This window comes from Argentina silus, assembly GCF_951799395.1.
Source record: "Argentina silus genome assembly, chromosome: 4".
NCBI lineage: Eukaryota > Metazoa > Chordata > Actinopteri > Argentiniformes > Argentinidae > Argentina > Argentina silus.
This window is the reverse complement of record NC_139658.1, coordinates 2,477,379-2,504,983: the sequence shown is the minus strand read 5'-3', so window position 1 is coordinate 2,504,983 and position 27,605 is coordinate 2,477,379. Positions and strand designations below refer to the sequence as shown.

The window sequence follows — 27,605 nt, the reverse complement described above, 5'->3', positions numbered from 1 at the left end:
AGTTTACATGTGGCGTAGTTTTTCGAGGGAAGAAGGAGGTGGAAGAGAATGTCTGGTGTTACATCTGTTGCTTCAATGGAGTGGTTTCATGGTAAAAAAAATAAAAAATAAAAAAAAGGTGTGTGATCATGACAGGGCTTGTCTGTCTGTCTGTCTGTGTGTGTCACAACTTATTGAGAAAATATCTGACTCAGATATTACATCTTCTCTCAGAGAGGAAAAATACAATCCTTACATCATTTTGAATCTCATTTAAAGCACAATAAGCTATTATCTTTTTCTGTTACATCTATACATTTTCATCATTTTTGCCTTTTCTGCCTTGATTTGTCTGGGGTAAAGGTCTATTAAAGGTTTGCATATCTGTCAGGGGAAATATTCATGAGAACCAAACAACAGGTGCAAGGTCATCTGTTTGAGCCAAATATAAGCATGGTTGATATCCCATATTTACAACAGCAAAGCCAAACACAATCCAACCGGTGACCGTGTGAGCTGTAAGTAGGGGAAAGGTGCCTTGTAGTGGTATATTCTAATGGTGCCCTTTCTGAACAGAACACAAAGTCAAGCAGTCGTGTTCCAAATAGCAAGGCCTACCTCACTGTTCCTATTTATAGCTTGCTCACAAAGCTGGATTAAAAACCTCAGTGCCCCAAGAACAGTCTACAGCTTTTAATATTTAAAACCTTGGTTTTAGTGTTGAGTGTCAGTATTGTTTATTTTGGTTCTCAGATACATTCTTCTCTCTATAATGTACAAACAACTTTCTGTGACCAAATATGGATGAAAAGGTAGCAGTACTGCAAACAAGAGGCCATTTCTCAAGGAAAACTGACAAATTCAGCTTATCAACCACAGCACAACCTTGAGACAACCCGCCCTCACAATTAGGACAGTGGCTCGTGGCTGTTGTGGCTCTGTGATACAGTATCTGTCAGAGCTACCAGACATGATCCTGATCTGAATAACTGGATGAATACCTAAGTATAGACACTGTTGTGGTGATGCATACCTGAAAAAGTAGTACTGTTCAATGTTATGATTTCCAGTAATTACATTATTCAGTAACAATTCAGTGATGAAATAAGGTTGGTAGGAGGAAGTTGGTAGGAGGAAGTCTGTTGAGAAAGAAGATGATAAAAGATGGCAAGTTGATGTAAGAGTGACTGTGTAAGAGTGTAAGAATGACTGTGACAACTTAAGAGTTTTGTGAGCATGAGAGAGAACCTATTTTGGCTGTGAGTAATTGACAGGACAAACAATTCAAAATGTTGCTTTAATCCCTGACCAAAAGACAGACCATTATAAAATGGCACAGATAATCTAGTGTGTGCTGGTTTCACAGACAGTCCATGATTGGTCTATCTACTCTCCTCCTCCTCCTCCTCCTCCTCATCATCATCATCAATACCATTATGTACCCCTGGCCATGGTCTCTTGATGTATATGGTGTGATATGTGCTACTTAGGAGTGTGCTCAATAGTGCATGGATGAGAGGAAGAATCTAAAACAATCCATGAGAGGCAATCTAGCACACCTCGTTGTCATTATACACACACACACACACACACACACTCTTACAAACACACATGCACACAAGACGCAACCAAATTAAAAACTGACTGAACGCAAGTCAGCAATTCAGTCATTTCCATTTCATTCGTAAATTAATGCAGACGTTGTCATCTCTGAATGTGTCCTCCGAGTCACACTTCTACTGTTCCCCGACAGTGCCCCCCTCCCTCCTCTCAGCCTCCACTCTCCTCTCTCAGCTGTTCCAAGAGTGAACATACCCCCCCACCCCCCCCTGCTCAGTCTCTCTACTGCCTGTTCCTGCAGAGGCCCCCCACCCCCACTGCCTTTTCCCTCTCAGCTGGTCCAGGTGACCCCCTCCTTCCTATGAGCATCCCTTCGTCTTTTGCTGCTGTTCCGGCGACGTCCACCCTCCCTCTTCAGTCAGTCTCTCACTGGCTGTTGCAGACGGTGCCTCCAAGCTTGCTCCCAGCAGCGGCCTTCTTGCGCCTCTTGTTGAGCAGCGGGTTACTGGACGTGTCCAGGTCCTTGATCTTTACCTGGTCGTAGTCCACACGCATGGTGGCAAGAGCACTGGTCATCTCCTCCTATCGGACACAGACAGGGAGATAGGAATAAAAGAGAGGGAAAGGGGGATGGAGAAGTGAGAGTGAAAAGAGAGAAGTGGGTTAGGGTTGTGTAACATGTGGGCGACAGAGATAAGGAAGTAGTTCTACTGAGTGTACGACATGTTATTAGGATGGAATACATTGTCCGTTTACAATAGGTCTAACGTGGCCTCATAGACCAGGTCCTGATGTCTGCCTCCCCCTTGTGGTAGGTCAGTCTCACCAGGGTCGTAGCCAACATTTAGGGGCGATTCATAAATTCCAGGAAATGGACTGATATCCAATCACAGGCTGAGAGATGTACATTGAAAAACATATGCATTGGTAAACTAGGTTTAAAATGTTGTACCACTGTACATTTAATGGGTTCTATCTCTATGGGGTTCAGTCAAGCCTAAGAGCTCCCTGGATGACCAGAAGGTGTCAGTGTTGTTCTACTTCTGACCTTGACTTCGTCCCACATCTCCCTGTCCTCAGTCAGGACCCTTGTTGTGTGGAGCGGTGTGGGAGGGACAACCATAGACTGCTGCAATGGAATAATGGAGAGACTCAGTCAGTAATGAGAGAATCCAATGCACATATGCACTTGGCAAAGCACACAGAAAAGGTTCAGAAAAATAGACTGACTGATACATACAGTACATAGAGATCGACAGATACACACACACACACACACACACACACACACACACACACACACACACACACACACACACACACACACTCACTCACACACTCACTCACACACACACACACACACACACTCACATTGATCCAGGGGTGGTTCATGAACTGTGTGATGGTCATTCTCTCATTTGGGTCTGTCTTCAGCAGCTGATTGATCAACTGTTTGGCTGGAGGACAAGAACCAGCAGGAAGATGGAGGTCAACATTCCATGCAAACACATACAAATCAAATCAAATCAAAGTTGATTTATCATATGCATAGGATACAGCAGTAAACTGTACAATGAAATGCTTATTATGAGCTACCTCTCAACAGTGCAGTAAAATACAAGGATAGGAATAAAATAAATAGAGTAATCACAATACACAACATAGTCAATAGTAAGACAGTCAAACAATATGTTCAGCATTCCATGTCAAGATGAAATCTTGAAAAGTACTTGAATAAGACTGTCTTTCCGCTCTGTCTCGCTTTCTCTCCCTTACACACACACACACACACACACACACACACACACATCTGGCATGTCTCAGAGTCAGAGCTGTTCCTTCTCTCACGGACAGGATGTCCTTCATACACAGAGTAGAATTATTTGAGAGAGTGAGAAGGAGAGAAAGAGAGAGGAGTGAGAGGAGAGAGATGTGACAGTCTGCACATAGAGGCATGTGAATCCAGCTTTCCTGGCTCCCTGAGCTAACCCAGCCTCCAGTCTGCTTTGGAATACGGCATCAGTTGGTCCATGTGACTGGAACACTCTACCAATGTCATTACAGTCAGAGTATCCCCAGCATTTATTAGCAGCTACCTCAAGGGTTGTGTGTGTGTGTGTGTGTGTGTGTGTGTGTGTGTGTGTGTGTGTGTGTGTGTGTGAAAGTGTACTGTGTGTGTGTGTGTGTGAAATCGAAGGACAGGGTCATTGTAATGCATGGAATGGAATGAGGAAAAGTATGAGCCCGTCTTCCGCTTTCTGCGTCCACCAGCCTCCCCTGGTGTGTTAGTGGGTATGTATTTGTGCATTTTCGAAATATGCACATTCATATGCCGTGCTTACATGTCTATGTGTGTAAGTGGGGCTCTAGTCTTACCTCCCTCTGACACCTCAGACCACTCTGGGTTGGGGAACTCGTACTGGCCCATCCTGATCCTCCTCTTCATCCCTGGAGAGATGGCCTGGCCCGTGTTAGAGTAGAACGGAGGGAAGCCACACAGCCTGCAGGGAGAGAAGAATGTAGTCTGTGTCATTTTAAATCAGAGACATAGATGTAAGCTCTCACTTTCAAGGATATACATAGTATATATTCACACATACTGTACATGTATGCATCGGCACACTCACATTCCTGCACACATACACATGCAGACCCACACATGCAGACCCACACATACACACATACCCCACACACACGCACACATGCGTGCACACCACACACACACTCATACACATGCACATGCACACACACACACACACACACACACACACACACACACACACACACACACACACACACACACACACACACACACACACACACACACACACACACTCACTCACTCACTCACACACACACACACACACACACACACACACACACACACACACACACACACACACACACACACACACACACACACACACTCACACACACACACACACACACAGTACTCACAGAATGTACATGATGACGCCCAGAGACCACATGTCACATGACTTGTCATATTTCTCCGGGCCTAGAACCTCAGGGGCTTATCAATGAGACGAAACACACACACACACACACACACACACACAGACAAACACACACACAGACACACAGACACAGACACACACACACACACACACACACACACACAGACACAGACACACAGACATACACACACACACACACACACACACACACACACACACATAAAGACAGACAGACAGTCAACTAAAAGGTAGAATTTATTGACATTGACACTACTGTAATACTTTAAATGGGCTGAATCTGATATCTTCATTACTGTATTACTTTGTTAGACATATTCCTACACCTACAAAACATATCTGAGTTGGCGTGTGCTAATCTGTGAGTCTTACATGCTGTAAGCCTGTCAAGATACAAAACTGTTTCCTGAGGGGAAGTAAAGTATTGTAACTTACCCACGTAGTAGGGTGTGTAGCAGGGGGTCTGGAGAGGGTTGTGTAGCGTGGTCTCTTTAGCGAAGCCAAAGTCAGTCAGTTTAAGGGTGCCTTTGGTCTCCTGACAGGTGTAGAGGAGGTTCTCAGGCTGAGGGAGGAGGAAGGGAGATCTAACTATCACTAGATATACATTTCATTGTTCATGTCTTCCACCGTACCCATTTGACACAGCATTATCAAAAGGATAATATATGTGCTGTACCGTAATCTGTGTATTTGTGTGATGGTGTTGCCCCCTGCTCACCTTGATGTCTCTGTGTGCAATGTTCATATTGTGGAGGAAATCAATGGCCGTGCCGATATCCCTCATGATCTCTGAGCCCTCTGTGATGAAAAACCACAGACGCAGAACTTCAAGATAATCCCAAAGCAACATTAAACACAGAAGTCAATGATGCCCAGAAATCCTGTATATGGCCCAGTCCTCTATCCCTTCCTCCATCCTCCCAGCCCTCCTCACCTCTCTCAGTGAAGGCCTGGTCTCCTCTGGCCTGGATCCGGCTGAAGAGCTCTCCTCCTTGCATACTGAAACCAGACAAACACAGAGTACAACTACAACTCATACTAGGCTGTCAACACACATACATTACAATAAACATGTAAATAATATGCTCCATCAAAACTTGACAAACCAAGATGAAATCTTGAAAAGTGCTTGAATAAGACATGAATAGGTTTAACAGCACATAATGAACACTATGTAAGAGGATGGACTGGGAACATCCTGTCCCTGTCTTTCCACTCTGTCTCGCTCTCTCTCCCTGACACATATGCACGCACGCGCGCACACACATACACACACACACACACACACACACACACACACACACACACACACACACACACACACACACAGTCAAACTCAGTGAACCACTCTCTGTTATGTAGAAATCGTTTGTGTGTGAAACTCAGCCACAAAATATTCTCCCTTCAGTAAACAAGCTGAGCTGCTATCTTCCCCTGACCCCGTGTGATACAGGAAGGAGCAGACCACAATGAGAGATGACTTTACTGAGGTCAAAAACACACACTCTCTCAAGCTCTCAACCATCACACTCCCTCTCTAAACACTACACTCCCTGCTCCCCAAATAAATACTTTGAATGGAAAATCATTGTCAGCACCTACACATGTGGATACATGTAGGATAATGGTTTACTTATTACAGTGCCCTGTTTGTGTGAGGAATCCTCCTCAACCTGCTGCTTCCTCCACTGGCCACCAGAGACCGCCATGTACTCCTTTATTGTTTTCCTTATTCACCTCTTTTAGTTAATTGACTACACCTCTGCCAAGTTTAAAGTCCAGCTTATAAACCTGGCATGTCCACCACCTTTTGTTCAGTCTTGAGCTTTCGCTCATGGATGTGCCTGTGTTTCCCTGCAAATACTAAGTAAAGATTTCATTAGATTTTTGCAACTCTGAGTCCTGCCTCTGCACTTGGGTCTACTTGAACCACTGTTACAGTTTGTAACGTTTCAGGTCCTTGCTGCAACCAAGTGGACCCTCACTTTCTTGTTGAAAGCTCTGTAACCGATTATATTCACAAACCATGGACACTAAAGTGATACACTGCCCTGAAGTACCGTCAAAGAGACTGGAGTGTCATCTCCAAGTAGTGAGGAGAGTCTGGAGTGATATGTGAGGCACAGGTGGAGCCCCAGCCGCTCACATACTTGGCCACCATAGACATACCAAGCCACATAACTGACCTTTCCATCAAGTCGAATGGTGTCAGGGAGAAGCTATGATGGCTTGGCACTCTGTGTAATAGTCAGTTTATGGGGAGGAAAGAGAGGTGGGACTTGTATTCACCCTGAGTAAGAGGATTCTGGTTAATGCACTGTATAGTGAAAGAGTTGGTAGGATAGGGCCAGGGGATTCTGGGTAGTGTAGTGAAAGAGTGGGTAGGACAAGGCCAAGGGAGTATGGGAAGTGTAGTGAATGAGTGGGATAGGACAGGGCCAGGGGAGTATTGGTAGGGACAGGGCAGGACCATACCATTCCATAATGATGAGCAGGCACTTCTTCCCGTGATGCATGTTCTCGTACAGGCTGAGAATGCGAACGATGTAGGGCCCTCCCGACACCCGCCAGTGAAGCTCCACCTCCCGCCTTGCCTTGGGACTGTCATAGAGGATCTGAGAGAGAGGGGGAAGGAGAGAGTTATTTCAGTGATTTTATGTGAAGAGGGATAATTAGCATGTGAAACAGGCGTTCTCTCTGTGCCAAAGCGATTTGATCTATTGAGACAATTGGGGCTGATTGGCCATGCGGACTAACCTGATCAATTTACATTTTACATATCGATCATGACACGGTGACAATTCCCCTGACATGCTTTTCACCATAGTACTCTCTTTGTTCTCTCTCTTTCTCTCTGAAACTATTAAAATCCAGATATTTGGCTTGACTGTAGGAAGTACAATATTGCCAAAGCAATCAATCCTGTTTTATTCTCTGTTCCCTACACGTATTCAAATGCCTACTAGACTGCACACACACACACACACACCATGTCCTGAAAGAGGCATCAAACACACACACACACACACACACACACACACACACACACACACACACAGCAGGCAGGAGGCCTTGACATAGCACTTGTCTTCCATCAGAGGGTATTTTTAGGAGCTGACAGTGATGGAGGGATCTTGTGCTGTTCACAAGGCCAGGCCAGTCACAGGATACTGAACACACACACACACACACACACACACACACACACACACACACACACACACACAGAGTACAGATCCTATCCCAAAGCAAAAAAAAATAAAAATTAAATTAAAATTATATATGTATATATATATACAACTTTGGACACACCTTGCCAAGAGTGTGCAAAGCTGTCATCAGAGCAAAAGGTGGCTACTTTGAAGAAAAATATAAAACAAAATATAAAACATATTCTGGTTTGTTTGACACTTTTTTGTTTACTACATAATTAATGTGTTCCTTCATAGTTTTGATGTCTTCAATAATAATCCACAATGTAGAAAATAATAAAAATAAAGCCCCAAAAAAAAAAAAAAAAAACATTGAATGAGAAGGTGTGTCCTCCACTATATATATATATATATATATTCATACAAACTATAACTTACAAATAAATGAGATAGTGAAAGTTAGAGTTAAGCATGGATGGCCCTAAGAGGAAAGATTTCATCATAAGTGCGTCCATTCAAACTGAATGACCCATGAGTAGCCTATGTTGTTAGGGGAAGGTAAAAAAAAAAAAAAGACACTGTTAAACCACAGCAATCATTAACACTCTTTGAAGATTCATTTACAATGTTACTATGGTAACCAGGTTTCATATCAACTTCAACGTCGGTGTCGGTGATAACAAAGTTGATACTTTGTAGTGTCTAAGTAGATACACAGTGTGTGTGTGTGTGTGTGTTGTAAGCGTGTGTGTGTGAGTGTTACATACAGAGGTGTGTGTCAAAGACATTTCTTGAGTGTGTGTGTATGTTTCTATCGTCATGCCTTTAGTCATAATAATACAGTAAAGGGAAGCGCTTGCCTCATGTTTCAGAAGTCAATGTTGAAAGTGGAAGCAGAGGATGTCCTGTGGCCTCTTTAACTAGTGTCTGTGTCACTTCAACTGTTTAACTTGTGTGTGTGTGTGTGTGTGTGTGTGTGTGTGTGTGTGTGTGTGTGTGTGTGTGTGTGTGTGTGTGTGTGTATTTGTTTCATCTTGATGTATTCTCTTTATCGCAAATGATTGTTCTACAATACAGGAAATTAAGGGCACAAGTCCAAAAGCTCTGTTTGTATTCAGGTCACAAGGCTACCCATAAAACACTGTATGGTAACTACCCCCAAACCACACTATCCACAACAGTAATGCCGGCATATATACAGTGCTTCATGGGTAGCCTTGTGACCTGAATACAAAAACCCGTCCCCTTCATTTCCTGTATTGGACACACACACACACACACACACACACACACACACACACACACACACACACACACACACACACACAAAGCTAGGAGAATTAATCCTTGGATGGACTCATTTCTAATGCTAAATGACATCATCTGTGCCCTTTGTAGACAGTATAGGGACAAAATCAACACACCTGTCCTTGATCCCCGTCTGAACCAATCAACATCTCCCTCATGCTCCCCTAACCAATCAGGTAATTTTCACTTCCTGGCAGCCATGACAGACACACACCCCATGCTCCTATGTTGGCAACAGGCAGTCAAACAATTTTAATCTAGATAATGACCCAGCACCTCCCCTTTTACAGAACGTCACATCCACATCCTCATATCGCCAGAGGAAATCTCTTTTCACGTAACAGACCTCTATGGCCCTTCTCACACAGACTGGCACAGCCACAGGCCTGCCTGCCACAGCAAGAGCTTCTGCAATGAGTAGATGAACAGGTTTATAGACTGCTCAAGGTTGAGGGCATACTGAGGATTGTGTCTTGACACACTGTGTCTTGATAACCAAGGCAATGTATTCTTCCTTTCCCTTTACAACTCTCTCTGACCAATATAACATTGGTCATGAAAGTGAAGAAGTAAATGAGGAAAATAGACAGATTTTAAAGCGAGTTGATACAGGATGGAAAGTGTGCTAGGTAGATGATACAGTAGTAACTGTTGAATAACAATGGAAACCCCTGTAATCTAAAATGTCATAGGCTAACACCCACATACTGTAGGTTTACATCATGGGCTAGAAAGAGGAAGACACACTGCAGAGACCTCTCTGACCTCATACTGAATTTATCTGAAAACCTTCGATGGAAAGTAAACTCCCACTTTAAATGAAGTGTATTTACATTGTTATTACATAATTATTTACAGTGTAACTACAGAGCAGGAAAATGGTTACATGTGATCTATGATCCCCCCCAAAAAACGTAAATGCGCTTGAATTACACAACAAATGTCTATTTCAAAGAGGATAGCATATCACTCTCTCAGACTGATTAACTTTTTATAAGCTTGACAGACTCTGAGTTCAGCTTTAAGGGGCAGGGTTTCAGCTTCCAGGGGCAGGGTTTCTCTATGTATTAGAAGGAAAACCAACATGCTACCATGTAAACCCAAAATATCCCTTTCTTTGGGCCTCACAGGAAACCCAGATAGACCCACAACCATGCCAAGAGTGACCGCAGATATGAATAGAAGCAGAGAAAACTGAACAGAGTGCGAAAGCCTCTGAAACAGACACACAACCCAAGAGAAAGAGAGCCATGTAGCTTGACTATGAGCAGAGTTTAGTGGGAGAAAACAGGATGGAACATTCACCTGCCAAATATGGGGTTCTAATGGAAAACAGCAAATGGAACCTCTCACGAGTTACTGCATGGGACACTGACTGGGGTCTTTCCAGGCTATGCACTGCTTCTGAGGCCTGGCAGCCAGACAAGTCCAAAATAAGAGAAAACCCTGATCGCAGTAATTGAATTAGATTAAAAAGATGGCTTCCCTCCAGGTCAGTTGAGTGGATTAAACATATAGCCATCCATTACAGTGCTCAGGAGTGGACTTAATTAAAAAGCAACTGAACCAGACAGCCGTTCCTTACCCCCATCCCTCGTTCTAGCACTACACTCTTTGCCTTGTAATTAAAAACAATGGGGAAATAGAGTCATAAATGACCAAGTGACAATGTGACCCGGGCAACTGTAGGTTTAATCATACTGTACAAACAGACAGGCTTACGTACAATCACAAATACAGTACAGTAAACCCACAAACACCACATGCCACACAGACTTGCTTGTTCTTGCTGGGTTTTGTTTTTCTCCACATGTCACACTTGTGTTTTATTTGGCATAATGTGGGTGGTGTCCCTGCAGACTGGGAGAACTGGAGTGCTTTCCAACAAGCTCCCACCTCAAACAAGCTTCTAAACAGTTTTGTTAGTAAGTGCTTTCAGCTGTGGGACCAGGGGTAGCCCCTGGTCACTGTGACCTGCTCCATGACCTCTCTGTCTGAATGCACTGTGGGAATCATGATCAGGCACCTGGCAAGACGACATGCAGTGTATTCAGCTGCCCTTCTACACTGTGGAAGGCTGACTCTGTGGAGGGATTCTGATCTGGATTACTGTAGGCAGTAAATCTCTGCCTCTGTAGCCCAGTGGTAACAGGTGACAGTTTTCCACTGCATGACCAAAACATTGTGTGTGTGTGTGTGTGTGTGTGTGTGTGTGTGTGTGCAACACATTTGTGTCACACCACATGGCTGGTTGAGCCCTGATCGTGATCTGATGATAGCCCCAACCCTCCTTCCAGGAACCCAAACTGTAGGTGCAGGGTCAGCCCCGTAACTGATACATGGGGGGGGGAGTACCAGCACATCAGCAGACTAATACGCCTAAATTCACATGAATGAACACACACACGTAACAATGAGTCCAAATGAAGCAGCCCCTGTAAACATGTTATTACAATAACATGACCTGCTTTTGAATAATGAATACATGTGTGTGAATGATTGAGAGAGAAGGAGAGAGATAGAGAGATAAAGAGAGAAAGATTTGATAAGAAAACTTTGTCATGGGGATCAAAGTTCTTGAGTTGCATGGCCCTCCTCCAGTACTGCTGTTTGATTTGATCGGACATTTTATGCGAGGTCCTTGACATGCTTATTACCTTAAGTGCGCACTTCTCCCCTGTCTTCTTATTGGAGCACTCCAGCACTTTCCCATTGATCCCCAACCCCAGCACCTGACTGGAGATCTTGTAATCGTCCGTCACCGCGCTACGCTTAATCTCCAATTTTGGATAAACGGGCATTGGGAAGTGCGTGGAAACGATGTCAGTGTCCTCCTCCTTGGCCGCCGCGCTGTCAGCCAGAGGCGCAGCGGGCTGTTTCGGAGGTTCTGACAGGGAGTCGCCGGGCTCTGTTTCAGCCTTTGGCGGTTCCAATGGTTTCTCCTTCTCGTTACCATTTTGAAGCATGGTCACACAGGCGCGTTGTCCGTAAGTGTTCCACTAAGAGAAGTGCAATTGAGCAAGACAACAAGTGAAACGATGACTGTCTCCTGTACCGTAGTTTACGCAAAGCTGAAATGAATCCTTGGACACCGCAAAGCGCGCGCATTCGGCAGTCAAAGTAGGCTACCGCTACTTGTCTTTGGTCAGTGCGTTCAGACAGCAATAGATTCTAAATGAAAAGAAAAACAATACGTCCCAATATTTATAGAAAAAAAACAACTTTTTACTTCCTAAATTTCCAAAATGTATGGTTTTGGAAGTGTTAAACTATTCAAACAATAATTACAATATTTAAACCATGATCTGTCAACACGCTTTGGTCTCCGCCATATCAATGTAATCAATTAAAATCCAGAGCAGTAATTCAGTAGGCTATATCCAACGGACGCAAATTATTATTTCCAATCAAGAATGTCCACATCATATTAGATTACAATAAAGGGAATTCTGGTCTGATGCCTTCAGTTCCAGTTGGTCTCGTCACTTTCCAACGTCCTTTCGTTAGATTCACATGGGCTCACTGAGAGCTTGCGCAAGCGTTACCCTCTACTGAAGTTATATTTCTCAACCGGCTGTCTCTTAAAGGAGCAGTGCAGATGTCGGCAAAGAATTCTGGTCTCTGTAAACTAGCTGTTGAATAGAATGGAATCTACTTATCATTGTTTCTCCTGATGACAACTGAAACCTGTCACTGAGAAAGAGCAGGTGATTTAATTGTTCTATTATCTGTGTGTGAGTGTGTGTGTGTGTGTGTGTGTGTGTGTGTGCCCCCGTGCAAATGCTGAGTGTTGCACTTGCACTTCTGTCATTTCCCTCTTTTCTCGTGGGCCTATTGGTTTTTGGCATCTCAGAGTTATGACAGTACACTGATCAGAGAGGCTCCTAGGCTTGAGGGAAGAATGAAAACAGTGAGGGAGGGGGGGTGAGGAAAGAGGGAGAGGCATCCTTGAAAACTAAAGCAGGAGGCATCACCAACATGGGCAGCCATGGGGATTTGAGCGGAAGCCATGTTGTTGTCCCCCTCCAAAAGAACTACAACAAACGTCACTGCGGTGTGCAATGTAGAGAGATATAAAAACATACTAATAGCATGTCCATTTTAATATTGAGAGAGAAACTAATAGCTAATATCTCTCTTGGAATGTGCAACTTTCCAGGAAAGTCCAGTTTGTGTGTGTGTGTGTGTGTGTGTGTGTGTGTGTGTGTGTGTGTGTGTGTGTGTGTGAGAATGTGTGTTTAGTAGTCCAGAGCACAGATGAGGGCCACTCCCTGTTTGATCCAGTGCCTCTGTGTGTGGTTTGTGGGCAGCTCCACAGCGATCACGTAGTTGGTGGAGTGACCCGTTGTAGACAGTGTCCCTGCATGTGGAAACAGACTCAGTTAGCAGAAAGAATCAAACTACTGTGGCTCTCTCTTTTATACAGTACTGAATCAGGTAATTCACAGTTATCTCATCTAAGACAGAATGTTCGCATTCAGACAGTGAAATGACAGTTAAAAACTGCACTGAGCTGTGCTGCACGAAGCAGCAGCATTTTGAAATTGGACACTAGTTCTATTTTGGGAAAGTAATAAACCACAAAGAGACATGTACAAACACAAGCACATCAATAAATACGCTATTACACAGTCACCAACCACCAACATACAAACACTGGCGGTACACTTAATGTGTGAATTATTAGAGCATTATTGGCATGATTCAGTGTGTTTCTTTGGCACTGACCAGCACGTGTGAGGGTCTTGTAGATGGGGCAGATGTAGACCCCTGAGAGGGGAGGCTTGCGGTTGGGCTCAGGGACCATCCAGATGACGCTCATCTCTGTGTACAGCTCTTTAGGTCTGGACTGAGTGAGCTGGTCTGCCTGGGCGTCCCAGCGAGCCCCCTCCAGGAACAGGCCGTGAATGAAACAGCCCATCTCAGGCCTCTCCGTCAGCTCTGAGGCTGACTCCTTCATCACCTGGGAGAGGAAACAGGGGAAATGGCAGAATAGGAAAGAGAAGATAGACAGGATAGCACACTTATGGCCTACCAGAACAAACATTTCACAAACAAACATATTATTTGCAATGAAAACAAATACTGCTACTATCCGATAAATAAATAAATAAACCATAATGTATAAAAAAAGTAACCTCTTTGAATATGAGACTGTATCATCCATAAAATGTGGGGAGGGAGTGAGGGGGGGGGGGTGTGGTGTCCTGTCTCACCTTGAAGTCAAAACCAATGGTATCTATGGAGACCACAGAGCGCCGTGCATAGTTCTGCAGTGTTCCTGTGAGGAAGGCCTGAGGGAAGAAGAAGCCACTGATCCAGAAGACAGCAGGGATACCATCAGTGATCCAGCCCTTCACAAACTTGATCCTCATGAGCAGGTCAGACACCCACGAGGCCAGCGGCTTCAGAGACGGGTAGGCCTGGACGACGAAGGAGAGAGACCTTAGGGACTTTTAGACATTTTCAAGATTTTCAAATTGGCAGGGATAAGATTTAATTTAACAGAAGTCATGGGAGAGTTATGTAAAACTGCCGGCAAAAACTATACAACTCCGCAGTAGACCAGTGTTTATGTTTGGTATATATAGGTGTGTTATTCTATACTCTGATGTCCATTTTATGTATTATGTTATGTATTATAGATATTGTTTTGCGGTCAAACTGGTTGTCTGTTGTGTTTGGTCTGTGTGATGTGTAAAAAAACAACAACAAAATAATATATACTGTATACAATACAAAATAAAAAAATTTTTTTGGAGATGTCTATGTTCCTCTGAGCATTGTAAAGGTGAAGCTTATGGTGATCATTGCCATTGCACACACAGAGTGATGTTTGTGTTGTTGGTTCTTGCCTTGGCTTTCCACATGTCAGGCACAGCATTGACAAACAAACTGTTAGCCATAAGCTCCAGCTCTGAAGACATCACCACTAAGCCCTTCAGAGCCTTCACCAGATCACTGAGGCTCTGGGATATGACCGATATCAACCGGTTATACCTGGAAGAGAGAGAGAGAGAGAGAGAGAGAGAGAGAGAGAGGGAGGGAGAGAACTACAGTATATGTGTAGACTGAATGCGGTTACAACATAAATAGATATAAGGTCTGTCTTGAGCCTTATAGTGGACAAGGGGACATTACAAACAGTGCATGAGAAGCGGGTTTACCTGATGACCTCCTGGATCAAAACTGTGTTCATAGACTCCTCATACAGTACTGGGTACTTAGTCAGGACCTCCTGAACACTGATAGGCTGGGGGACCTTCTCAACAATACCCGCCACTATCTCCTCCACAATCTGAATTAGAGAGACAAACGAGGTGTATTACCAGCCCATCCTGAATTGGCCACCTGACACCTCATCCTACTACACACAATGACATTCAAATGTCATTCATAACCATTGCTGCTGGGGGCATTTACCTTAATTGGGATATATGCATAGCTGCTTTGTCTAGCTATGTTAGCAAGTCAACACAATGGTATCTAAGGTATGTCCTACAGTATGAAGATTTGTTAAGAGAGCTACAAGCTGTAAGCAACACGGCAAGCTCAGTCGTAGACAATGAACTACAGAAGGAACCCCGAAGAGGACAGTGGAAACAAAACAAAAACAAGTTAAAAACCTGTTTTGGCAGTTTCCTCAATGACCCACCCACCCACACCCACACCTACCCACTCACACACACACACACACACACACACACACACACACACACACACACACACACACACACAGTACCTCTTCCCTGCCCTTGCCCCCGCTGGCTGCTGCTCGGGGCTGGAGTCTCACTACAGCTCCCAGCAGAGCAAACACGTCGTTCTGGGCAAAGCTGATGTTGGCGTTGTCATGGAGACCAAAGATCTCAGGTGTGTCGTTGATGGGCAGGCCTCGGATATACTCCAGGTAGCCCTGGGGACACAGTCACCATGACAACAGGTCATGTATCAGGCTCAATTCAGAGAGATAATAAGTAAGAGATGACATTTATAGTTGTCAGCTGGGAATTGTCTAGTGTTTTAGAACTGGTAATACTTTAAAACTGTAGCACAATGACGATTAGTACTGTACACACATACAACACACACACAATTGATGAGTTAAACTGTTCCTATTCTCTTGAGTGTCTTCAGTGCCTCTAACCTTGATGTCCAGCTCAGGGTCAATCTGTCTGTAGACTCCAGAGGGGGAGTAGTGGTGCTCAGGGATGAGCACCTCAGGACAGTAGAAATCCTCCAGCACGTTGAGGATGCACCGCCGGTCCCAGTCATCAGTCACACGGCCACCATAGTTTATCTCTCCTGCAGTGTACTTCAGCACCTGAACAGATGGAGAAGAACACAATCAGCCATTGAGTGTTCAAAACACACACACACACACACACACACACACACACACACACACACACACACACACACACACACACACCAGGGAAAAGAACACGAAGGCAAAATGCATACTTTTGCTGCTGGAGGTATTTGTTTTGACTAACAGTTCAAATATCTGTAATGAAAATGGAATTTCAAAGACTGATGACTAAGATACATCTTGACAAGAGAGAGAAAATGTAAAAATAAAGCAAAATCGGGGGTAACTAAGAAAGAAAGAAAAGAAGGAAAAAACTGCAGGAGAAGAAACGAAGGCAGGATCAAATAGGAGAAAAGAGAGACAAGTGTAGAGCACAAATGAAATGAGATAATCCAACGGAGAGGAGAGGAGAGGAGAGGAGAGGAGAGGAGAGGAGAGGAGAGGAGAGGAGAGGAGAGAGACAGTGTATGCCTCTCCCACCTTGTATGGGATATCCTGGTACTCGTCCAGGAACATCTTGAGCTGGCTGATACAGATGCGCAGGTCTCCGTCTGTGAAATCATACGGGATGTTGAAGCCCAGTGGGCCGAACTTCCTGCGCTCTATGGCATTGCCGTGGAACAGGCACAGAGACAGCAGCAGGCACTTTAACTCTGCGGCCTGGACACGAGAGGAGGGTTAGGGGTAGGGGATTAGGGTTATGGGTTAGAGGGGTTAGAGGAACTTCAATGACACAATATAGCATAAACTATAGGCGATACAGTCCTTAACCATCTGAAATCGTACACTTGGGAGAAGCTACTGTATGTAGAGAGTCTATTCAAGAGCAGTGGGAATGTGTTACAGTTGGCCATGAAGGTTTGAGTGAGAGGAGTGAGACCTTGGAGCAGGATGTGATGAAGTCCTCTGTGAGGCTCAGATAGGTCTTTAGCAGGTTGGCCTTGATGCCTCTGGGGGGCTCAATAGTCATCTTAGAGCTGTTCTGCAGGATGGACACAGGGAACTTGTTGCTGGGCAGACTGGTGAGCCACAGACGGAAGTCCCGATGTACCTAGATAGTGGAGGGGAGAGGGGTGTGGGTGACAGGGGCCATGGCAGGTTTAGGGGTGACAAGGACTTTTTACACACAGTGTCAGTCTTTGTACTGTAATGTGTCATAGTGTACGTGTGTGTTTGTGTGTGTGTGTGTGTGTGTGTGTGTGTGTGTGTGTGTGTTCTAAGTGAGCCAGCAGTACCTTATCTGGGTCAATGTTCTCAATGAGTCTCTCCATGGAGGGCATCCAGCTCGGTGCCAGGTGACAGTTCTGGAAGAAGACCCACTTGCCCCTCTCCATGGCACTGTGCATCAGTGCTTCAGCCCAGGGGCCCTAATGCATGCAACATAATTACATGTTATAATGGGGGATGGAATAATATAGGTTTAGTTTGATGAAAACAAATGAGTTTGAACTTGGGCCGAGATGTGTCTTAACAGTTATGTCCCAAACTGATTTGCAGTCATTGTGATGCTGGTAGCGTCTCTTTATTAAGGCGACACAGGACACAGAGTCCTCTACTCTGGCTGGAAATAGACCCAGTAATTAGCACTGAGGTGGCGAGACTGGGCTTTTCTTAGCAAGACAAATGAGGGTGACCTCATTTGGTGAAAAGTGCATTATAGTAGGCTTTTCCCCTGAGTGTGAGTGAGGGGGGGAGTGTGAGATTTCCCAGGCATTCCCTAGACCCTGACCTGGCCCTGGCCCAGCGAGATGGCATTCATCTTCTTGGAGAACTTCATCACATCAGCGAACTTGTAGAGGTCGGCAGCGGGGTCGGTACCAGGGGAGAGGACGAAGATAAGGGGCGTGGACGGGGACGACTCCTTAAATACCACAGACAGATCTGACGTCTGATGGAGAGATGGAGGGATGGTGGAAAGGAGGGAGGAATAGAGAGAGAGGGATGAAAAAGGGGATTTCAATATAAACACAGAAGAATGAAATGGTCGTAGTCAAATAGATACTGGAGGTACCTGGATGGGGTTCAAACCACTGGCAATGTTTGGAGTGGAGCTAGACACAGTTACATCCCACTAGCCTCTTATTCCTGTGAGCAGTGTTGGTTTGGTATAGTACCTGTGGCTCTATGAAGCGCTGGCCCAGCTGAGCAGACACAAAGTCCTGCAGGCCGTGAGTGAGGCGATCAGCCCTGAGACAGCGCAGGACCAGAAGCTTCTGGAAGGAATTTAACTTGGTGTTCCACTCTCCTGGGGCTGGCTCCCTACACACAGTATACAACAGTCAACTTTGCAGTCAGACAGCAAAAACACAAATTCACACAACACACACACACTAACAAACACCCATACACACACACACACACACAGTTTACTATATTTGCAAAGAGTCTGCTTTTTGGTGTGTGTGGGTGTGTATACACTCTGTGTACATTACAGCATGTGTGTGTAAACACATCTGGTTCTGTAGAGCGTGTGTGGACCTGTGTGGTTGGCTGCTGTCAAAGATCCTCTTGTAGCCCAGCATGTGTTTGGGAAAGTTCTGTGCTAGGCTGCTGAAGGTGGGCAGAGCGCTGAGGCCCAGGATGTCCTGCCAGGCACGCTCAGAGAGCCAGCTCACTGCAGGGTTGGACAACTGCTGCTGGGGCATCCCTCCAGCTAGTAGGTAGCGCCACTCAGCCTAGCACACACACACACACACACACACACACACACACACACACACACACACACACACACACACACGCACACACACACAGGGTAAGAGCACAGGCATATATCCATCATGACATATACAGATACTGAACAGTATTCAAACTGAACTGCAGATCATGTGAATCCTCTTGGTCTCGAAATGATACTTGCAATGTTCAACCTCTAAGCCGAATCAAATACACCTAGGATATTTTCTAAAAGTATTTCACACGATGGTCAAACCTCTGACTTTTCTCGACAGAGATGAACCTGTTAACTGGGAGTGAGAGAAAAAGAGGAGTAGATGGAAGAGATAGTGAGGGTGTAAGACAGAGAGAAGAGGGGGGTGTCTTCTCCTCCTCACCATGTCTATCTTGTTCTCGTTCATCATGATACGAGCGCACAGGAGGAAGGCGAACATGAGCTTGTGCTTCTCGAACAAGCTGCGACACACATTGCTGTACAGGCTGAAGGTGAAGAACTTGTTGATGTTGACGATCCTCTGCTCCACGGTGTCTTTAAGGGACAAACGTAATGTGTTTTCAGTTCAAGCAAAACACTTGACATAATATGTCATATTATGATGTGGAAAAGTGTTTCTCAAATGCTTGATATGGCTCTGATATTAGCAGTTCAGTGTTGAGTTATACAGGTGTTGCTGTAAAATGGATTCATCCAGTGTGACTCCTCCATCGGTGTGTGTGTGTGTGTGTGTGTGTGTGTGTGTGTGTGTGTGTGTGTGTGTGTGTGCGCGCGTGCGTGTGTGTGCACTGTATGCATCTATATGTGTATGTGTTCCCTCTACCTGCCCTCTCAGAGTTGGCGATGCCTGCCAAGAAGATGCCCAGGAACCACTCAAGGGAGTACTGGTACATTGGGTCTACGTTGGATAGGTCAGACACACAGAAGAAGAGGATCTGGGTACGCACGGCCACAGGCACGTACTCCTGACGGGTGGCATCAATGTCTCTCTCCGTCTCCTCTGCCACCATCACTTTGGCCTACCAATGACATCAGCATGTATTACAGTAATGTACCGGTGACTTGAGTGGTGAGTGTCACATATCATGTTCCAACTGGGTCTTTGTTTACAGTATCAACTATCCACCACCTGTATCTATCTGTGTGATACATCTGATTTACAGCTGAGATATACAGAACACTGCTGACACTGGTGACACTGCTCCCTGTCTGACCTGGATCTCTCCAGCTTTGACCTTGGAGGCCCCCAGAACACGTATGAGCTCCTCGTCGTCCACAGGGTTTCCCTCTGAGGAGCTAAGGCGGAACAAGATCTGGTCTTCGATCTCCTTCAGCTCCTGCTTCATCCTGGCGTTACTCACTATCAACTGGTTCTTGGCCTCCTCCAGGTCAGGCCTCTCCTCAGCCACCACTCTGCCTAGCAGCTGGTCCTCAAGACCACTACACACACACACAGACACACACAGACACACACACAGACACAGACAGACACACACAGACACACACAGACATACACAGACATACACAGACACAGACAGACAGACAGACAGACAGACAGACAGACAGACAGACAGACAGACGCACAGGAGTTAGAGGCCATGGCATTGGGGTCAGAGTTGAGAGTTTATCCAAATGACAAGGGACAATGTCAGAATCAACTAGATGAGTAGGTGAAAGTGTTTTGCAGTATCTAATATAACACAATATGACTGAGATGGAATAGTGATGACAGAAAGGATGTGATGAAAACAGCCTGTGGTCAGAAAAGGAGATAAGGTAAGTGGTACCTGGGTGACAGGGTAAAGTTGATGAGGGTGACCTTTGTGGACATCTCAGGGGAGTAGTGTGGGTTGGGCAGCTTGGTGGTGATGTACATCTTGAAGTCATCATGGTAGGGAATGACAGCATCTCCCAGCTTCAGAACTGTGCTGCCCTGCTGCTTGTACGTCTAAGGGGCACAAACAGAAAAAGATTACTAATCAGCATTAACATTTAGAATCAGGAAAAGTAGGTTATTGGGTTGGGGTTACTGTATGCCAATGTCAATGATGTCAGTGATACAATCCTTACAATACAATGATGTACAATGATGTCAATGATACAGTGCAATACAATGATTATAGAAGATGATATCAGACAATCAGGAAATCCAGCTCTGATGATGGAGCAACATTGCATTGACTGTGTTTTGTATTGACTCTTGTCAGTTATGTTTGTACTGCATAAAATAAGTAAGGACCTGTCGCAATAGGACAGGTTCTAGAGCAGGGTCCAGATCCTCTCCCACATTCTCCAGTAAGCAGGGCTTCCCAAAGCGAATGGCGTTCTCCAGACTCCGCAGGAAGTCCCGGTCACTCAGCTTCATCACATCCAATCCATTGTCACGCTCCTGAGAAAAAAACAAAAAAGGAACCATTCATATTTCTGTCCATTATATTTGCAAAACACCAACTAAAGATGTTTTGTGTGACAGGTTCATGATGAAAGGTGTGGCTCTATGGCTCCCTCTGTGGTTGGCATCAAATCAATGCAGAGGAATGAGCAGAGCAGAGATTCTCACCATGTTTTTCACCCACTTGTTGGCCTGTCCTTGTGGGTCGATGAACAGAGACCAGCGCTGGGAGTACTGAGTGATCACACCATTCTCCACAGACAGGTTATCTTTTGGAAGCCCTGTGATCTACACACACACACACACACACACACACACACACACACACACACACACAAATACAAACAAACACAAAAGTTGAGTTGTTGCACAAATGTGTTGCCCTTACTTTCCACGGCTCAATCATTTCATCTCGGATCTGACTGTAGAGGATGTTGTGCTGTATTAGTTCTGGTTGAAGGCGGTTCTGACCTGCCAGGACCGGATCTTGACCTTGTCCCCCAGAGTGCTGATGAGGTTTGGCTCCTCAGTGTGGGGGACGCCCAGATCTTTAAACCCATGCAGCCACTCCTCTGCCATGGAGGCCCGGTACTCACCCTGACAAAAAAAATACAAAATATACCCTACACCTTCGCAAGACATAACACATGAATACATTTTAGATCCAGAGGGGGGGCTCATGGGGGCTTGCCTGTGAGCAACACTCACAGTGAATGGTCCCAGGTAGGCCACGTATCCTGCTGCCAGCAGCACATCTCCTGACACGTTATTGACCATGAATTCCAGGTGCTGCACCGTCTCCCTCCAGCGTACCTTCTCATCCGCCAGCCCTCCAATCAGCTGGAGACACACGTACAACGCACACAGACAGAAAGCAGTCATTGATCGTCAGTACTGAGGCAGTTATAGAAGACAGAGTAACAAACAAATCAGGAGTCTAGTTACACTAGACAGTTACAGTAAACACAACTCGTTTGTCTGGATGCCTTCTGTGAGGATGCAGCCAATAATGATGGCAATCACATGAGCTTCACAGACAAATGCTGGCAGGCTGAGAACATAAAGAAAAAGAACACAGAGAATCTAGCTGGTCCAAACAACAGCGTATGGCCTCTATATCTGCTAAGATTTATTTGAACCTGCCCCAGACAAGATAGAACACACAGTGTATATCAGTAAACCTTGTTGTCTCTCTCTGACCTTGTCTGCCCGGACCAGGCGGTTCTCACACAGCTGGCACTTGTTGTCCAGCTCGTCCCTTTTGGCCAGGCAGTCGTGGTACTTGGCCTGCAGCGTGGCGATTCCGTCCTCTACCGCTGCCAGCTTCTCTTTGGCATCGTCCAGGATGAGCTGGGTGGCAGCCAGGTCCTCCGAGGCCTCTTGCAGGGCCAGCTGCTCATACACAGGTACATACAGGCATCATTTACAAAACAGTGCAGTTAACATAATGTAGTACTGGAGAGCATAGTATATGTTTTGAACTCATAAAAGAGTCTCTGTCTTGTATGAACCAACAGATAAATAAATCAAATACAAAAAAGTCATACCCTTTTAGGCTCCACACCCCTGGCCACAAAGTGGTACACATGCATGGCTCGCACCCACTGGCAAATAGAGGTGCAGGCCTTGGACACCTTGGCGATATTGGATGGCTGGAACTCTTCATTATCGATGTAGGGCTGCACTAATTTGATCACAGAATCCGGGATGTTTTCCTAGAGAGAATATTAGAGCCAGCATAACAGTTGGATCAGCGACTTCATGTTCTGATAAATGTATGGTAGCCAAATCATCAGTCAGCTGAAAAAAAGTACAAAACATCCTGATTCCTGTATATCTGAAAAGCACCTTGTCAAATTTGAAGAGGCTGTCCAGGAACTTGCCAGGGTCCTGCAGCAGACCCTTTCCAGGCTCCCAGTAGTCGTCCACCTTGGTGCCTGGCTTCTCCCCGGCCACCTTTTTAGGCTTGATGCCTTTCATAATGCACATTGCCTCAATAACCAGCTTCACCCCATTAGGAGGACGCTGCATGGCTCGCACCTACCAGAACCACAGCACCAATGAGCCCATTAGAAACAACAGCACTCATACATGAAGCCAACAGAAATCAAATGCTGGTGAAAAGTACTAGCAATAAGCACTAAGCATGAGCACTCCATGGTTCTGGCAAGCAATTTGACAAGAAGGAACAGTCAGAATAATATGAGAAAACCCTGTTACCTCAACAACGTCGTTCTTGTTGAGTGATTTAAGGCTGGAGAGGGCAGCTTCCAGGGCTGGCAGAGCTGCATCCAGGTCTTTCTGGGCATCGTCAGCGATGGCCTTAGCCACAAGAGCTTTTGTTGAAGCTTTGGCCTCCTCCGCCTGCACCGATGTACGTGTCTCCTCTGCAACCACTGTGTCTTCCTGTCAACACACACACACACACACACACGCACACACAAAGTAAAAAAAAACAACTGCATACATACTGTACAAGCTATAGTAGACACTGGAGGATGTCTTTACAGTACCTTGATCTTCTCCATGGTGACCACTGTGTCCTTGGCGGCTTCCTCCAGCAGAGGCCTCATCATCTCCAGCTCCTCCTGCATCTTACTCACATCCTCCGCTGTGCTCAGAAGCTACACCCATGCGTGCACACACATGCATGCACACGCGCACGCACGCACACACACACACGCACACACACACACACACACACACACACACACACACACACAGTCACAGTCACACATAAAGTCACACATAGAGCAACTCTATTTTGAAGCAAGAAATATGGACTTAAAACTAGAAGGACCAACTCACATACAAACTAAAAGGATTGTCACAAACTCAGTAATAAACACAGCCCAGATCAATGGCCTTACCTTATCCAAACCGGTTTTCATGCGCTGCCGGGCACTGTGCAGCTCCTGCTTCTTGCGGCCGATGAGGGCAGAGAAGATGGCGAGCAGCTCCAGGTAGCTCTTGGGCGTGACGTAGTTGTAGCGAGACAGCTCAGCTAGGTACTGTCCACACTTCCTGGCCACCATCTGGTGGATCTCCACACACATCATTATCTAGACAGGAACATACAGACATTGTGAGGGGAGGCTGATCTATCAGTGTGTCTGTGTGTGTTTGTGTGTGTGTGTGTGTGTGTGTGTGTGTGTGTGTGAAGTCTGTCCTCACCAGCCCTTTCATTGCGTTGGGGCTGGCCTCCAGCTCTGGCAGCTCGTTGAGGAAGGAGGCAGCTACAGACTGCAGTGCCTCCTGTGGCCAGGCACTGAACCAGTCTATAGTACAGCAGGTCACCAGGGAGGGGAACTGCCTGAGCCGCGCACGGAATACCTCCCCTATGGGACTACAGGGGAGAGAGGAGAGGGGAGGTGAGGGGAGGAGAGGAGAAAGGAATGAGGGATGAAAAGAGGATAGTTGAAGACAGAGCCTCACATTATCAATCCCCTGTTAAACTCAGTGAGTAGGATATAGTCATGTTTGAGTGATGTTGAGTTGAGCTCACCTCATGCAGAGCACAGTATGGATGTTGCTGCGGACCCTCTTGATGTAGGCAGCCATGAGGTTGGACTTGGTAGGCTGCTGGCCAAGGTCCAGCACCACAGGCTTCATGGAAGTCAGGATGCGCTCCTGATCGTCCACAGCATACAGGTTGGGCACATCTCCAGAGTTCAGGATGTTATTCACATCCTCCAGGAATGACTCACTCTTAATCTGTGGACAAACACACACAGGGATGAAGGACAGGGATGTGTGTGTGTGTGTGTGTGTGTGTGTGTGTGTGTGTGTGTGTCTGTGTGTGTGTGTGTGTGTGATTATACAACTGTGAGTGAGTGTACAGTATGTACAGTAAGTGCAAAAGGCCCTCACCTGTGTATCTACGAACAGGAAGGTGATCTGCACGTTCTGCAGGCCAGCCTTCAGCATGATGCTCTTGATGTCCTCCCTCCACTCTGCCTGGCCGTAGTTCTTAGACAGCTCAATCTGGAAGCACTCATAGTCGGACCTGAGGGCTCAAATAGATACTGTGACCACTGTGAAACATATACAGTACATAAACTACTTATTAGACTACTAAGATTAGACTTAGACCATTGGAAAAAGCTAGCCCTAGTAAAAGGTTCTATTTGGTGGATGATACAGAGGGCAAGTCTCATACATTCAGTCAGTGGTGTGAGAGTTAAACAGGGATGTGATCTGGAGGACTAGCATGTGTTTCGAGATGCAGTGTGTGAGTCTCACAAGTGGGTGGCCAGCTTGGTGAGGGACTGGCGCCCGCTGCCCCCCACCCCCAGGAGCAGGGCGTTGCCCAGGGGCTGGCGCAAGATGCGGCTGATGCGACACACGTGTTGGATGGCGTCCATGAAGAGCACCAGTTTCATTTTGGTGGTGCTGATCTGGTTGTAGTCGTCCATGTACTCCTCTATGACCTGAGCCAGCTGTGGGAGACAAGTCAGGAAAAAAGGTTGACTGTCTATTCTAATGATAAAATTCAGACGTAAGACGAAGTATCCTTTTTTAATCAAACATCTTTATATGGGCTATAAGTCAGTGGACAGAGCCCGGAGACAGGGCTTATATCTCTAGAGAAGGTCGAGGAGAGAGTGAACTGTGCAGAGAAAAATAAAAGATTTCCTCAAATTCTCTATTATGATTAATGGCTACTACTGCCCTTACAGTATCAATATCACTACTATACTGGACTACAGCCACAGACATTTGGGATTTTCAATACTGAGGCCTTACTTTCTCCTTGTCCTCTATGAGCTGGTACACTTTGTTGTCTGCTCCTGGGATCATGAAGTCTCCAAACAGGACAGGCTTGCAGGGCACAGCCTCCTCAAAGCTGCAGCCAAACTCCTCGATGCGAGCCTGCAGGAGCTTATCAAACCAGTCACGGTCTTCAATGCTCACCAGCCGGTCCTGGAACACCCGGCAGCTCTCGTGGTACCACAGCTGCAACAGCTGCACCTTGTCCTGGTGGTAAACACACCAAATACATGACATCATCATTTTGCGAATAAACACAAACAACATGTCATCAGTTTAAAGGGTCTTGTAGTGCCTAACCGTTTTCTGTAGGTTTCTTTCTGTTCAAACGGTATTACACAAACGCACACACGCACACACACACACACACACACACACACACACACACACACACACACACACACATACACACACACACACACACACACACACACACACACACACACAAAACAAACCTCAGGTGACAGTATAAGTACAGGTACATAGGATTTCTAGAGTTAGAGCCTACAGTCCTGTACCATACCTCTATCTTGCCAGCCTCAGCCATCAGGACGCCCTGGAAGACCTTGGAGAGGTCCCTCAGGTTGAATGTGTAGTGGGACTTGGCTGGTGTTGGCAGGAGCTGGGATGTGATGGTGGAGTAGACAAGGATAGTGGCGTCCACCAGAGGTCCATTCAGAGGTTGGATCTCTGGAACTGGTCCTGAGGAGAGGGAGGTGGATTGGAGAGGGGTTGCAATTGAATGCCTAAGATTTTCTCTTAGCAATTAAAGACCCTATTACAGCTGTACTATACTCATCAATAATCCACATACAGTAAATCACTAAAAACAAAATGCACATATACCACATTTCTAAACTGTCAGTCTTCCTATCTCACTCTCTCTCCATCCTTTCCTTCTCTTTCTCTCTCTCTGACTTACTGCCTGGGTCCTTTTTACTCATATTTCCATCTGTAAAAAAGCAAACACTTAATTAGAGATACCTGCAACTTACACTTAACCTTCACAAAAGTCTCCTGACATCTCTTTTAGATGTCAGGAGATGTTTGGTCAACCACTTCCTCTCAACCATAACTGCTCACTTGGATTCACTCTCACTCTCAGACAGACTCACTCATCCAGTGGCCCAGGATGGTGGAGAAGATCTTCTTCTTGCTGGCGTCCTCCATCTCGGTGAAGGAGAGGAAGTTAAAGTGGCGGGTGAAGCGCTGCGTGATGGGGTTCCTGCCCCCTCCTGGGGGTCCCATGGCACACGCAAAGTTGATGTCCACTATGTGCTTAAAAGTGCCTGCAGAACAGACCAGGGGGGAATCAATGACTGAATCCCAATACTCTTAAGAATTGTGACATACTAAAACTTCTCTGTCTTCATGGTAAAAGTTGTCTCAATGAAACCAGGGTGAAATCCTACCTAGAAAATCAATGTCTACTAACAAAATATGAATTATCTGATATCAGAAATGAGTC

At 45.7% G+C, this 27,605-nt stretch overlaps 2 protein-coding genes across 2 annotated transcripts in view; both read right to left on the bottom strand.

The window, feature by feature from the left end:
- Nucleotides 1-1,863: 1,863 nt before the first annotated feature.
- Nucleotides 1,864-12,502, bottom strand: mapkapk3 (MAPK activated protein kinase 3). Its single transcript, XM_083667976.1, has 10 exons — nt 11,653-12,502; nt 7,011-7,150; nt 5,470-5,534; nt 5,254-5,333; nt 4,971-5,097; nt 4,498-4,573; nt 3,916-4,040; nt 2,911-2,996; nt 2,588-2,668; nt 1,864-2,121 (listed from the first exon to the last, which is right to left on the bottom strand). Exons 1-10 carry the CDS (start codon nt 11,959-11,961, stop codon nt 1,966-1,968), a joined length of 1,245 nt encoding a protein of 414 aa, XP_083524102.1. The 5' UTR covers nt 11,962-12,502; the 3' UTR covers nt 1,864-1,965.
- Nucleotides 12,503-13,233: 731 nt separating this feature from the next.
- The window catches only part of dnah1 (dynein, axonemal, heavy chain 1), a gene marked incomplete at both ends in the record, with an annotated part of 29,323 nt that continues 14,951 nt past the window's right edge, over nt 13,234-27,605 (bottom strand). Inside the window, 35 exons of the mRNA XM_083667619.1 lie at nt 13,234-13,355; nt 13,724-13,958; nt 14,212-14,418; nt 14,851-14,995; nt 15,163-15,293; nt 15,738-15,908; nt 16,140-16,316; nt 16,785-16,964; nt 17,185-17,355; nt 17,540-17,671; nt 18,034-18,192; nt 18,419-18,563; nt 18,783-18,979; nt 19,358-19,509; nt 19,799-19,994; nt 20,190-20,415; nt 20,763-20,923; nt 21,215-21,364; nt 21,536-21,655; nt 21,839-21,964; nt 22,076-22,207; nt 22,568-22,759; nt 22,915-23,082; nt 23,216-23,407; nt 23,588-23,773; nt 23,881-23,991; nt 24,238-24,429; nt 24,542-24,713; nt 24,873-25,081; nt 25,238-25,373; nt 25,610-25,806; nt 26,114-26,344; nt 26,661-26,839; nt 27,060-27,089; nt 27,253-27,426. Of these exons, the coding sequence (XP_083523745.1) occupies nt 13,234-13,355; nt 13,724-13,958; nt 14,212-14,418; nt 14,851-14,995; nt 15,163-15,293; nt 15,738-15,908; nt 16,140-16,316; nt 16,785-16,964; nt 17,185-17,355; nt 17,540-17,671; nt 18,034-18,192; nt 18,419-18,563; nt 18,783-18,979; nt 19,358-19,509; nt 19,799-19,994; nt 20,190-20,415; nt 20,763-20,923; nt 21,215-21,364; nt 21,536-21,655; nt 21,839-21,964; nt 22,076-22,207; nt 22,568-22,759; nt 22,915-23,082; nt 23,216-23,407; nt 23,588-23,773; nt 23,881-23,991; nt 24,238-24,429; nt 24,542-24,713; nt 24,873-25,081; nt 25,238-25,373; nt 25,610-25,806; nt 26,114-26,344; nt 26,661-26,839; nt 27,060-27,089; nt 27,253-27,426 (5,804 nt within the window). The remainder of the gene's footprint in view (nt 13,356-13,723; nt 13,959-14,211; nt 14,419-14,850; nt 14,996-15,162; nt 15,294-15,737; nt 15,909-16,139; nt 16,317-16,784; nt 16,965-17,184; nt 17,356-17,539; nt 17,672-18,033; nt 18,193-18,418; nt 18,564-18,782; nt 18,980-19,357; nt 19,510-19,798; nt 19,995-20,189; nt 20,416-20,762; nt 20,924-21,214; nt 21,365-21,535; nt 21,656-21,838; nt 21,965-22,075; nt 22,208-22,567; nt 22,760-22,914; nt 23,083-23,215; nt 23,408-23,587; nt 23,774-23,880; nt 23,992-24,237; nt 24,430-24,541; nt 24,714-24,872; nt 25,082-25,237; nt 25,374-25,609; nt 25,807-26,113; nt 26,345-26,660; nt 26,840-27,059; nt 27,090-27,252; nt 27,427-27,605) is intronic.

Bases quoted from the DNA above. Each gene is read 5' to 3' on its own strand.
- mapkapk3 (XM_083667976.1), bottom strand. From the start codon at position 11,961: ATGCTTCAAAATGGTAACGAGAAGGAGAAACCATTGGAACCGCCAAAG. The intron at 5,535-7,010 runs GTATGGTCCTGC...GTCTGGTTTCAG, and splicing joins CTGCTCATCATTATGGAATG to TATGCAAGGAGGAGAGCTCT. The intron at 2,122-2,587 runs GTCAGAAGTAGA...TGTGTCCGATAG, and splicing joins AGATGTGGGACGAAGTCAAG to GAGGAGATGACCAGTGCTCT.